The sequence below is a fragment of the Archocentrus centrarchus genome, chromosome 4, assembly GCF_007364275.1.
Source record: "Archocentrus centrarchus isolate MPI-CPG fArcCen1 chromosome 4, fArcCen1, whole genome shotgun sequence".
Taxonomy (NCBI): Eukaryota; Metazoa; Chordata; class Actinopteri; order Cichliformes; family Cichlidae; genus Archocentrus; species Archocentrus centrarchus.
This window is the reverse complement of record NC_044349.1, coordinates 21,072,046-21,084,784: the sequence shown is the minus strand read 5'-3', so window position 1 is coordinate 21,084,784 and position 12,739 is coordinate 21,072,046. Positions and strand designations below refer to the sequence as shown.

The following is a 12,739-nucleotide window of genomic DNA, read 5'->3' as shown; positions in this document are numbered from 1 at the left end:
TCATACGCACAGAAAGAAATGGAATTGACTGATCCTTGTCAGTAAGTCATTGTTCTGGATCATTTTTCTGCATCAGCTGCATTTCTGGCGGAGAAATGAGTGCATTTGTTTTCATAATGACATAGAAGAGAAGAAAATAGCTTTTCATGCTGGAACAAGAATTGATTGCATTAGGGAGGGGAGTGGGGGGGGGGGGGGGGGTATTTTTATGGGCAGCCATTTTTTGCATTCTCATATTCTGCCAATTATTACACTAGCCAAGAGCTCAGTAGTCTTATTTTGTGGGGACAGATTAAATAATTTACTTTTTTACATTTACTTTAAATAGTTGTTGGCACCATTCTGGTGGTCTGCGGTACCGTTTGTTTCCCATGCAGCCACAGAATTTGTCAGGTTTTAGCAGTAAACCTCTCACCTTTAATACTTTGCTTTGTGTTTATGCAGATGAAATAAATTTTTCTCTCTACTTCACACCCTGTGAAGATATCCCAAAAGCACACTGACTGAAGCCTTTTGTGCACACTACTCTAGTCACCTTCCATGTGTTGGTTTTATACATGGAATTGGGGGAGCTGATGCAAATCATAGTGACAATGTAGCAAGCCAAGCAGATGTTGGCTATGAAAAATAGATGGACTGTGATGTCAGATGTGGAGTAGTTCAAGCTGGAGCACCTCTGACAGACAGCAGCTTGAGAACTATGTAAAAACCTGTACTGAACTCATTTCTTACATAAGGATGGGTACATTTTATAAACTGTAGTTGCAGAAAACCCACTTAAGGTTTGCTGGATTTTGCTTGCTTTGTTTGCAGGAGCCAGGCAGCACACTTCCATTAGTTGGATTGTCATTCAGTTACTGTTATGGAACTTTAAGTGCACATAAGAGTATTGCAAACATAAAACATACATTTAGCCCTGTTCTGCAAGGACAGATTGGTTGAACTTGCACTAGGGGGCAAATCAGATTCACTATATAAACCTCAGGTTATATATTCAAATATATAGTTATGATGCACTCTGGAGCAAAGCTAATTTTTTTCATACTTCAGTTTTCAAACCAAGATATTTTTCATCTCTATACAAGAGTGATAGGAACAAAACACCCTTTTATTCTTTTGTTTGCCATATGATGAAACCCATTTATACCTTCCAGAAAACTTAAATCACACCACTGCAGTTTTTCTGTGTGATGACAAAGCATCACACAGAAATCCTTACTGAAATCATGTTGTGGGAGATCTGGTGTAGTGTTTATATCCCGCATCCAGGTTTCATTTATCTGAACCTGAAACGGGCTGAAGGCTGAAGATAGCATGAACAAAGCTGACAAGGAAAGAGATGAAAAAAGAATTTGACATCTCCAAAGCCAGGTATTAGGAGAGCTGCCAGGCTCAGAGGTGCATACACAGGCAGACACACATTAAAGTTTCAAAGTCCCAGGTCCCAGAATGTCCTGTCTCTCCCGTCTTAGCACCCTCCCTCTTTCAATCTCCTCCCGCCCCCTGCTTGGGACCCAGAATTGGACATCCTGAGCTTGCCTGGCTGCACCACTCCTCTTGTGACCCTCACGTCAGACAGCCTCTGTCCCTCCTCGTTTCACTTTGAGTGCCCTTTACATGGAACAAAGAGGTTGTGACTGTCCCTTGTGCCGGCTTCAGATCCAGAGGCGGAATGCGCCTCAGGCCTGGTTAACCTGCCCTCCAATCCTCCATTCTTGAGTGCACTGTACCCAGGCAGGCACTATTTCCAGACAATATTTTTGTCCCTAGAACTTTCTGCTACAGAACTGTTGGTGGGGTGTTACTCTGTTCAGTATCAGAAGGCATCCAAGCAGGTGCAACAGGGTAGGCTCTGCAATCCTGACGTAACGGGGTTATCCAAGTCTTAAAGGGGGCTTCTCATCTTCTATTTCTCAGCCGTGCAGCTAACCAACCAGCCCACACACATCAGGCTTCAGTCCATTGGCCCCAAGGCTCAGGGAGCCACCGTGAGGGGGTGGTTTATGTGTGTGTGTATGCACATATGTGTGTGTGTTTGTGTGTGTGTTGGTGTAAGCAGGGCCTTGGGAGCTAAGAGTGGGAGCTTCCTGACTGCAACAGTGGCTGCTACCTTGGCAACCCAGGAGGGAAAGATGTGTTGAATGAGTGAGTGGGAGAGGGATCTACAGTAGATATGTGCGTGCGGGGGACGTGGCTCTGTTTATGAATTTAGTTATTTAAATGGGCCGGTGCCACATGATATACACTTACTGTACTGCTTTAAGGCGCTGTAGTCGTTTGTTCCCTTTGTCATTATTTGTTTTGCAAACTCCTCCCCATGCCCTAAGCAGTTGAGACTCTTTAAGGTAACTGAAGAGTATTTTGACATGAAGCTGGTGACAGGGCACCTTTTCAAATGTTGGGGAATGCTGGCCTATCAAAAACAGCACTACCTCAAGTTGCTGCAGCAGCAGGGTCAAAACGTCAGCGAATGTGACACATTTAGTTTGACAAATTGAAATGTTTTTTGTTCTTCCTTTGTCCTCATCTTAAAATGTCGCTAAATTTAAGACTGACCAAACAGATTTGCCAGTTTCTAGGGAGAGGGAGCTAGTCCTCTCAAGGTGTGTTATCGTCATAGCTCTGATGATTCCAGCACACTGCAAATCCCCCTCACCCTTTTTTGATTCTTATGTTCTCCCATGACTCAGCTGTAGTCAGTGAGTGGAACTGTGGGGAGAAATGGAAATATTGTCTAGAGAGGCTGTAAAGGTGCCTTCACATAGATGCAGCAATATTATTGTTAGATTTTTGGTTTCTGTTACCTAGCCTCATATTCATACAGTGATTTTTCCCTTTTTGGATGTCATGCAATGCACAAGTTTCTATATTCATAAAGTATTTTTCATGGAAATTCATAAACTACAAAAGAACAGAAGACAAAAAAAAAAGAATTTGAACATGTTGGCACTACAAATTGCCTCGGCTCCTGCTTATATCTGTTTTGACAACACAGTGTCAGCAGTTCAGATGAACTTTTTTGATTAATAACTCCACTGTTCCAGAGAATATTATAAGGAACAATAAACCGCAGATACACTATAAAAGAGAAAGTTCTTACAGCTGTGTTTCATTTGGTAGCATTCACTTCACATCAAAGAGTCTATAGTGCATTTGGCGAGCCTTGCCTGATGATAGCAGGAGATGATGATGATGATGATGATGATGATGATGATGATGATGATGATGATGATGATGATGAAGATGCTTTCATGTCTGCAGTTCAGGGCTCTTAGTCACATAATACAACAAAAGGCAGAAAATAATAACAGGAGTTTGTTTCTATGTGTATCTTACATCAAATATTTGCGCACCATACTATACACCTTACAATGTCATATGTGAGTGTCTTCTTGTCTAATTTGATTATATATCTATATATAGACATATAATACCTGTAGGTTCAGTGCAACATCTACCTGTCCTTTGTTTATGCCTATTATATACTATATCTAGGCACTTGTATGTAATTTTGCATAGGTAGGGTGCTTTTACACTTGCATCTTCTAGTGTGTACATACATATGTGCACAAAAGAGGGAAAGGAAAGGTGAAATTACATAGTGTAGCAGGCAGGACACCCGCTCGAAGCACACTCATTTTCTCATCTCACACATTGGGCAACCTGCTGCTCCTCAGGAAACAAATAATGGCTTAGTCATAACTGCTCGCCAACACACCAAAGAGCTCCTCACTAGAAATAGCAGTGATTTTACCACTGAAAAACATGCCCACCTTCCTATACAATTTGTGTCAGATTGCACAAAAAGGTCTACCAAAAGAGTGGAGGTGGGTGCAAATTAGCCCCCACTTCTTCACTCTCCCATCCCATGTGGTTAGCCTGTTAGTGAAAGCGGTCACATGGCACAAAATGATAAAGCACTGCACGGATACCTAAGTTTATATAGTATGTAATGACAGCTTTTGGCAAATGCACAAGTAATACCGTTAACAACCTAGATTCCTAGATTTTATATATTACACATGCTCTATTGTAGGACTTGCCATTATTAAATGTAATGTTTTTTTTTTTTATTTTTATTAAGCCTCTTTTCATTGCTGCCAAGCATTTTCTTAAGTCATTATAACTGCTGTAGGATTTGCACGAATGGCAGTGTGAGCAGCTGACAAAGGCAAATATATATCTTACCTCATTAAAAGGCCATTATGAAGACCAATGCATCATTTGGGTTCTTGGTTTTAATTGACATTTAAAATATATGTCAGTGTATCTGTTAAGCAAAGTGATCAACAGAAGGCAGCTTTTCCTGTTAGCTACAACTGCGTTAGAGGCTATTTATCATGCCATTTTAATAGCTTTTTCATATTGCTTTGGATGCAATGAGTATGTAATTTTCCTGGAACTATAAAAATACCAGTAGAAAGTCTATGTCTTAGGTTTTCAGACTTTTCTCTGGCAGTTTTATGAAAATAATTCCAGTGGCCCCCCTACATTTATTGTAAACTGGTCAACAGCATTCTCATAACATTAGGCTGAATTTTATAGCTGTATTGCTGTTTAGCAGCAGTGAAGTAGCTTTGACGTAACAATGAAAATGACAGTAGACTTTGTGGGGATATTTCTTTGTGATTTTGACCATCTGAAACCATTCTGAGCTGATCTTGCATTCCGGTAAGACACCCCGCTAAGTTAATTGGTGCCGGGCCATTTTAAACGTCAGAACTGTGCTTAACCACAGTGCGTTGAGTCAGAACTGTGATGGTGTAATCCAAATGTAAGCAGCATGCAGTGCTGATCCTGCTGAGGAGTGTTGAGGTGTACACGGGAGGTGCTGCGACAGGCTGAAGCCAGCTGCACAGTGCAGTTTCTGCAGGTTACAGATAGAACTGCTCACACTATTCTTTTGCATATGTTGTATGATTCTGCATGCATATGCTTGACAGAGGATTGAAATGAGTTCTTCGTTTTTCCAGTGCTAACATTCCCTGAAAAACTAAGAAAATATAATGCCCCTCTTCATGCAACAATGACGCATTTGTTCGCTAGCCACCTGCCACTCCACTCATCACGGTCATGCTGTGAAGACGTACTTTACTACTCGGGTTTGTTTGTGGTGATTGAGTGATTATATGTTTAGGTGTGTGCACAGCCTTTGTATCTACTATGATACTGTATTTGCTGAGGCTGAGTTTCTCTGTCATAATTCAGAGAGAATTTGAGTAACATTTATAGTTGACATACAGAACCAGTCGAAAGTTTTGACTGTATATTTTGAGTAACTTCAAATAGATGCTTCAGTGCTGTAAATTCTCTCGAGCTGAAGAACACCAGTACAATAAAAAATAATAATGAGAAGTGCAACAATAAGAGTCTAACACATCAAGTAAGACTATGTACATCTGCCAGTGTGGTGCACTGGAATTGCAACTTCTGCCCATCCATGCAAATTCCAGGCTGCCAGGCAGTCCGCCGGTAGCTCCCTGCTGTTAGCTGCTTCTTAGCAAGCTGGAAATGGTGGGTGGAATCCCCTCCCGGAGCTTTTCTGATGCTGCAGGCAGATGTCTCCCTCTGTCTACCCTCATCTCCTTGTTCACCTGGGGAAAGATGCCAGCCAGTGAGCCTCGTTCCCACCCTCTTCCTTCCGGCCCCGAAGGCCCTCAGCCTTGCCAAAGAAGGAGTGAAGACGCGAGTGGGGGCGGGAGGATATGCCAACACCAGTCTGCGCTCCCCATGTATACAACATACACGCCCAATTAAAATGCAAACACACACAAATATCATTTTGATATAGTAGCAGCTGCTGAAAGCCACAGTCTTCAGAGGTATAATCAAAGTAAATACAGTGGTGTGTTTGTTGTAAGTGTGTAATCTATTACTGATTTACATGTGTGGATACCTACATTTCTATACGAACTTGCACACACGCCCATACATGCATGTACACACGCACGCGCGCACTTCCTACACTGTGACTGCTCCCCTTACAGCAGCAGTGTCCATGCCTGCCAGTTCGGCCCCGTTTGTCTGACTGGATGACTCAAACAGACAGCCCATCTCAATGGCCCTGCATGAGTGCTCTTTGCCAGCACCTTCTGGTGGCTGTGCTTGTCGATCCTCAACATTTCTTGTTGAAGATGAGGAAGAGGGGTGAGGAAGGTGCTGGGAAAGTGAGTGAGAGAGAGGGTAGCAAACACCACAGAAGAGTGTTCTTCGTAGCAGGCACTTAACTGTACCCATCTGGAATTTCATTGTAAATTGAATTGATGCGCATATGAGCAGTCATTATTAGATGCACTACTGCCTTATTTATAATACAGTTTATGGGCAATTTTGATATGTTTTATTTTAATTCATTCAGTTAATTACTGTTGCCAAATGTTCTCTTTCACTTAATTTACATGGTCTCTTGTGTACACTATTTACCAACATTAACATTAGACGCCACAAAAACTATTTTCAAGCTATGTTTAAATTTCTTAGCGTGCCACCTGATGTCAGTTGAGAGTCAGAGAGGAAGAAGAAAGCGAGAAGAGGATGGTTAACTATAAATAGCAGTCTCCCCAGGATGGCAGGTTTTTAATTAACAATAGAGTGTCTGATAATCCACAGTTAATCCAGAGGAGAAGAGGGAGGAGAGGAGAGAAGAAGAGAAAATCATCAGCTGTTTGATGTTAGGACTACAAGTCCCTCCTGGCCCTTACACTGCTTGCTTCTGAGCTGTTCTGCGCTGTGATATCCATAGCCCAAATGTATTTATTTTGTGAAACAGCCATGCTCCATATTTTGTGATTCACTTTGTTTCTGACTAACCGCTGTCTGTTCCCATTAGCATGAATATGTGCATGCCGCTCTTCTTAAACTGCCTGGGATTCTTTGTGCTTGTGTGTGGTGTTAGTGGATAGGGGCTGTTTGTTGAAAGCTAGCCGACTGAACGCCCTGATGGCTAGAGGCGTCCGCTTAAAGTCCTAAGCGTGTTGAAAGGCTTGATCTGTTGGGGAAACACTGGGAGATGTCAGGCCTGCTTCACTCTCAAAGGGAGTCTGCTGTCTGAGACACTTTGAGCTTAGAGGGAAGTGGGGGTGGTATTTTTCCTCTCCTTTTGCACAGCTGAAAAGACAGTAACAAATATGTTGTTTGTATCTACTATGATACTTTATTTGCTGAGGCTGAGTTTCACTGTCATAATTCAGAGAGAATTTGAGTAACATTTATCGCATTATATTTTAGGCATTCACTAGTTGACATATATTTTGAGTAACTTCAAATAGATGCTTCAGTGCTGTAAATTCCCTCGAGCTCAAGAACACCAGTACAATAAAAAATAATAATGAGAAGTGCAACAATAAGAGTCTAACACATCAAGTAAGACTATTCTGATATGAAATAACCGATAGGTGTTTATCCCTGTGCATTAATTTTTTTTTCTTGTTTATTATCATCATACCAAGATTAACCATTGAATTATCATTTGCCAATCCTTTTTAAGTATTTAATGTGAATTAAACAGATATGGTTCCCATATGCTCCTGTTTACAGAGACCTGGAAAGCAATGTCTTATTCATTATACGTTTTAGAGCACAAATCTGAACAGCTGTTGCAACAAAGCAGCCTTCACATGACAAAAAAGTCACATCAACACTCCTGGTGCTCCAAGCAGGAGTCACTTTGATCTTGTCAGCAGTAATGATGACACATGTATGTTGTAAAGGATTTTTCAGGCAGAGATGTATGTTGTCAAAGGTGGAGATTAGGTATAATTTTTTCTCTATTTTTTAGTTTTAAGGTGCAATCTAGATCAGGCCATTGATGTGTCTGACTACCCCTAATTTCTAAAACATGGCACAAAGTTGCATTTATGTAACCCTATTTCTGATAAATAATTTAAAATTTATATAAAAAAAAACAATGAGTTACAAGTCATTTAAACCCCTGTAATTAATTCATTAGTTTGGGCAACTGTGTTATCATCATTTCCTTCCATCTTCTGTAGAAGACCAGTTGCTGTTTTGAAAGTGTAATGTTTCTCATTCTCGTTTATTATAGGATTTTAGTTGTTCAGCAGCTGTGAGTCACCTGTGTCTTCTATTTTTGTCTCATAGTGTGTCAGATGTGGGTGTGGGTCTAGATGATGGGACTGGACTGCAGTTTAGCATCTGAATTTTTCTTCTACAGAGCCATGCCATTAATATGATCACTGTGTGGTTTAGCATTGACTTGCTGAAATAGGCAAGGCCTTGCCTGAAACACAGACATCTGGACTGCATGGAATGAATATAACATTTTTAAAAAATAGCTCTTTTCTTCTTTTTGACATTTCAGGACAGAGTCTGGGCTACGGTTTTGTCAACTACATTGATCCAAAGGATGCAGAGAAAGCCATCAACACATTAAATGGACTCAGACTTCAGACCAAAACAATCAAGGTAACAGTTTGTTACATAACAGCTAAAAAAGGGTTAGACGTGAGAAAATTGTTCATTGAAAAAAAAAAAAACTTCAGTCTTTTAAAGTTTTGGAGGTCGTGTTAAATTGTAAGACCGCTTTCTAATTTCTGAGAGCCTTTTAGATAGTGATGCTGTTAGTGAATACGCTGGAGGGTGCATAGGATTAACATCAATGAGCCTCAGAAATAAAAAGACCATCTAAATCAAAGAGACACATTAAAAAAAAGCTTATGACTATGGTTGATATGTTAATTGCTTTATAAATGTCAGAATGTAAAGGTGAAATGATATAGATGTCTCTGAATGAAACGGAAGAAACACATCAATCATCATATTGTCCAAAATAATTGAGGGCTCTGTTATTGCATTTTAAATGGCATGACTAATATGCAGGATTGCTGGTGGTTGTCACAGTGGTAATATCAGTGCCAACGCTGTGCTATCGTTCCTCCAAACACATTTCAAAGAACCCTTACAAGTACTAGTTTGTGCAGATGTTTTACAGCATATCAATCTTCCTGTTAATCTAATTTTCTCCCCACATATCCTCTGCTGTCATCCTCTCTGCACTGTGCCTGCTGATATGTTGTTTTAAGCTGGGCAGTAATCTGTTGCTCTGTGGTAATCCCTGGATTCTGTCTTTCTGTCATCTGATCTAATCTAGTCTAATCTAATCTAATAGGATGGGATTAGCCTGTTTGCAAATAGGGAATCCCACAGGGAATCCCTCCATTCCCTGGACAGCATATATTGTCTGGCTCGATATTGATTCAGCACAATATTCTATCTGTGGCCTAACTGAAAAAGAGGCTCGTATGTAGTTTGTGTGTACTGTCTAAAATGTGTGTTTAGGGTTGTGTTAGTGAATATGTATATAATTCGTTTTAGGTGAGATATTTAGAGTTTGATGTGCTCACTATGGATAGTGGGTCCATGCCTGCTTTTTTGTGTGTGTTCCATATAGCCTGCGTTTTCATCATAGCAGGGCTCTCTCAGAGGCACGATTACCTAAAAAAAACACAGACTGTACATGCTTGTGTATGTGACTGCACAAATCCGCATTAGGGGAGCGCCGCTCTTCATTCATTAAAATTAAAAGTGGCTTTCAGTATCAGCACAGTCGAAACAGCTGCTAAACTGTTTGTTTTTAAGTTATTACTCTATTGTAAATCCTTTATTTCCTTCATTTAATTCCACTTATTATTTTTTTTTCCTCCCCAGCTTTGTTGTGTAATAGGCCTTTTTAAGGTTGTTCCTGCAATGTTTTCTGTAGGGTATCTGTATTAAAAGTAGTTATAATTACTGAAAGCATTTACTAAGTAAGATAAGTAAAATTAAATTAAAATTAAAAATGCATGCAAATGCCATCTTGTGCCCACAATTTACAAGACAAACTGCATCAAAAGCTACAGTTTGCCAGTATTAAAACTACTGCAAACTGAATATTGGGAATGTTTCCACGACATTCGCAATATTCACACACTGAGTGTTGAAAAGCACTTAAACAACAGAACATCATGGAAAACTGAATAGTGTAGGAGATGTTGATCATTAATACGGCAACAAACAATGCACTATATAAACTCATAGTGCAGTAATGGTATCCTTAGCAGAGGCTGAATCACAATCCCTTCATGTGTGTTTTAACCTAGCATGCCTGTTTGTTTTATATCAGAATTGTTTGTGCTGCAGCATCCAGTGTATGTAGTGAAACGGGCTTTTTACAAATTTTCAAAAATGGAAGAAGCTGAAGTTTGTTTACACAGTGTGTAATTTGTGAAGTCTTTTATTATAGCGGTTTGAGTTCACAGATTTTCACTCTCACACTCATGACACAAGAGGTTGCCTCAAGTGGTTCGTGAGATAAAGGCGGCCTTCATAATGGCAGAAGACAACCCTGCATCTCTGTCTAGCGCTATCTCTTTTTCACACTTCATTTCCTCCCTCCCACTACTCTTTCCTTGCTTTCTCTCTCCACAACAGCCTGAAAACCCTAAAGGTAACAAGGTAAATTAAAAGGCAGCGCGGTAATTCTAAAATTAAGTTTGTCGCTCTTTCATGTCACACCCTTCCCACTCTCTGCCACTACACTACCAAGGAAACGCTTGGCCCAGAGATTCACATGCTCTCGGGCGATGTGTCTCTCTGAAGCGTCTGTGAGTTGGTTTCGCTGCTGCTGTTTCCTCCACCATGACACCTCAGATTTTGTCAGCAGTGGCTGCGATGCAGCTTTCCTACCGAGGTGTGAGGGGAAGCAGAAAGCCAAAGGTGAAAGGAGCTGACAGTGACATGCATGCACATAATCTGAGACACATTTATACTCACTTTAATCTTCACACTTACACTTTTTCTAACTTTCCTGCACACGCGTACCCACTTCTGCGTCAAACATGCAGCACACCACACTTGTACACAATACTGCTTACAGCTTGAGGAGGTGTTGATGGATTAGACATCTGGAGTTGGCTGACAAGGAGAGAAAATGAGGGAGAGCTGTAAAGAGGAGAAAAGAGGAGCGAAAAAAAGAGGCAGAATCTGGAAGAGAGAGAAAGGTTTAGGGAGGCAACATGCAGGAAGGAAGCAGATTGAAAATATTCAGGGAGCGGAAAGGAGAGAGATGCAGAGAGAAAGAGGAAGACAGAGGAGCTGAGCAGAGAGGCTAAAGAGGAAGATGTGTGAAAGAAAAGTGAGACATGGGGAAAGCCAGCTGTTCCCAATCTTATTCTCTCACTGTAAGAGTTCAGAAGGATTTCCATGCTGTTGCTCAAGGATATGACTGCGTATATCCACAGTATTTGTCTGACTTTAACCTTATTTGATGACTTATGTCTCCACATGTCAGAGGTAATGAAAGTACTGCGAGGGAAAGCTGCTCCAGTCAGCAGCAGTAGTAATGGGATTTACACAACTTTCACTGCAGCGGGTCTGCAAATGAAGTTGGTGTGGAAGTTCACTGGTGGAGAACTTCTGATGGGAGCAGAACAGCAGAATACAAGTTATTCGATTCCTGGAATTAGAGATGACATTCACAAATGGCATCTTTAGGTAGCTGCCTTGCTAATGTGTTCACTAAATAGTCTAATGAAAATGGCCATGTGCCACTAGAACATATTAGCTCTAAACTTTTTTTTTTTATTCATTCATATTTTCACTCAGCGTAAAATCAGTAGCATGAATGTAGTTATTCAGTATCCTCTTCTCCTGGTTGCTTGAGCTGTCTTTTCAAAATAAAACACCTGTGGTTTCTACTCAGGGGAGCAAAGTTTCCATCTCCTTCTGCAAAGACTGGGGGAGGCATGAAGTGTTATCTCTCCAGTGTTCTAAGCAGCTAAATCTTTTCCTAACAATGATAATCCCTAAGGCAAGATGTACTCAGAAAATGCAGTCACATTTTCCTCCCTGTGGATCCAGTGATCCACATCCTTGCCCATCCACAGCACACACACACACACACACACACAGAATCCTTTCACCTTTTATACTATAATCTTGTTTATGATTTTTATGCTTAATAAAGCAGTGGAGCTCTAATTTATTTCTAAAAGCGCTTACACTTTGTTTCTTTTCCCACAGGTGTCATATGCGCGACCCAGCTCAGCCTCTATCCGTGACGCTAACCTGTATGTGAGTGGCCTGCCCAAGACTATGACCCAAAAGGAGCTGGAGCAGCTCTTCTCCCAGTATGGACGCATCATCACCTCCCGTATCCTTGTCGACCAGGTCACAGGTATCCATGGGGCAGCACCTCCTCTCTCTTTCAGTTTAGCACTGAGACACATGAGCACTGGGCCATTATGAACTGCTACTCTCTTGTTTATGTGGGTGTTTACATAATTTCACCATTGCCTTGTCATTGCCTCCTTTATTTTTAGCAAAATAGCAACCATTCATGCTTTATTCTAAAAATATTTTTGTGTCACATTTTGTGTCACATTTCACTCGATGGTGTGACCATTTTTGAGATTAGATGCAGGAATACTGAAACAGCTTAGCCCAATATTTTTCATTTGTTTATTTCAGTCACCAATGGACAAATTAAATAAAAATCCTGTGACTGCAGATATGAGGTGCTGTGGAGTCAATGTTCACCATTCAGACAATAATGTAATTTTCAGGGGAAGCTTCACTCCATTTGTTAAGCTGGTGTTGTCATGTTTTCCTGATTGGCACAGCAGTGTAAGGAGAGCAGTGATATGACCAAAGAGCGCATTTATTAATTTGCATTTTGCACTGTATGTTCATAAAAATATGGTGCAGTTACCCAAAACCCCTTTGTCCAATGCAATAGAAATCA

At 40.7% G+C, this 12,739-nt stretch overlaps 1 protein-coding gene across 8 annotated transcripts in view; it reads left to right on the top strand.

Moving 5' to 3' along the window:
- Positions 1-12,739, top strand: part of elavl4 (ELAV like neuron-specific RNA binding protein 4) — a 71,034-nt gene that overhangs the window by 36,665 nt on the left and 21,630 nt on the right. For all 8 annotated transcript variants that reach the window (XM_030727889.1, XM_030727890.1, XM_030727886.1 and 5 more), the window contains exons 4-5: positions 8,321-8,424; positions 12,019-12,172. In XM_030727889.1, coding sequence (XP_030583749.1) covers positions 8,321-8,424; positions 12,019-12,172 — 258 coding nt within the window. The remainder of the gene's footprint in view (positions 1-8,320; positions 8,425-12,018; positions 12,173-12,739) is intronic.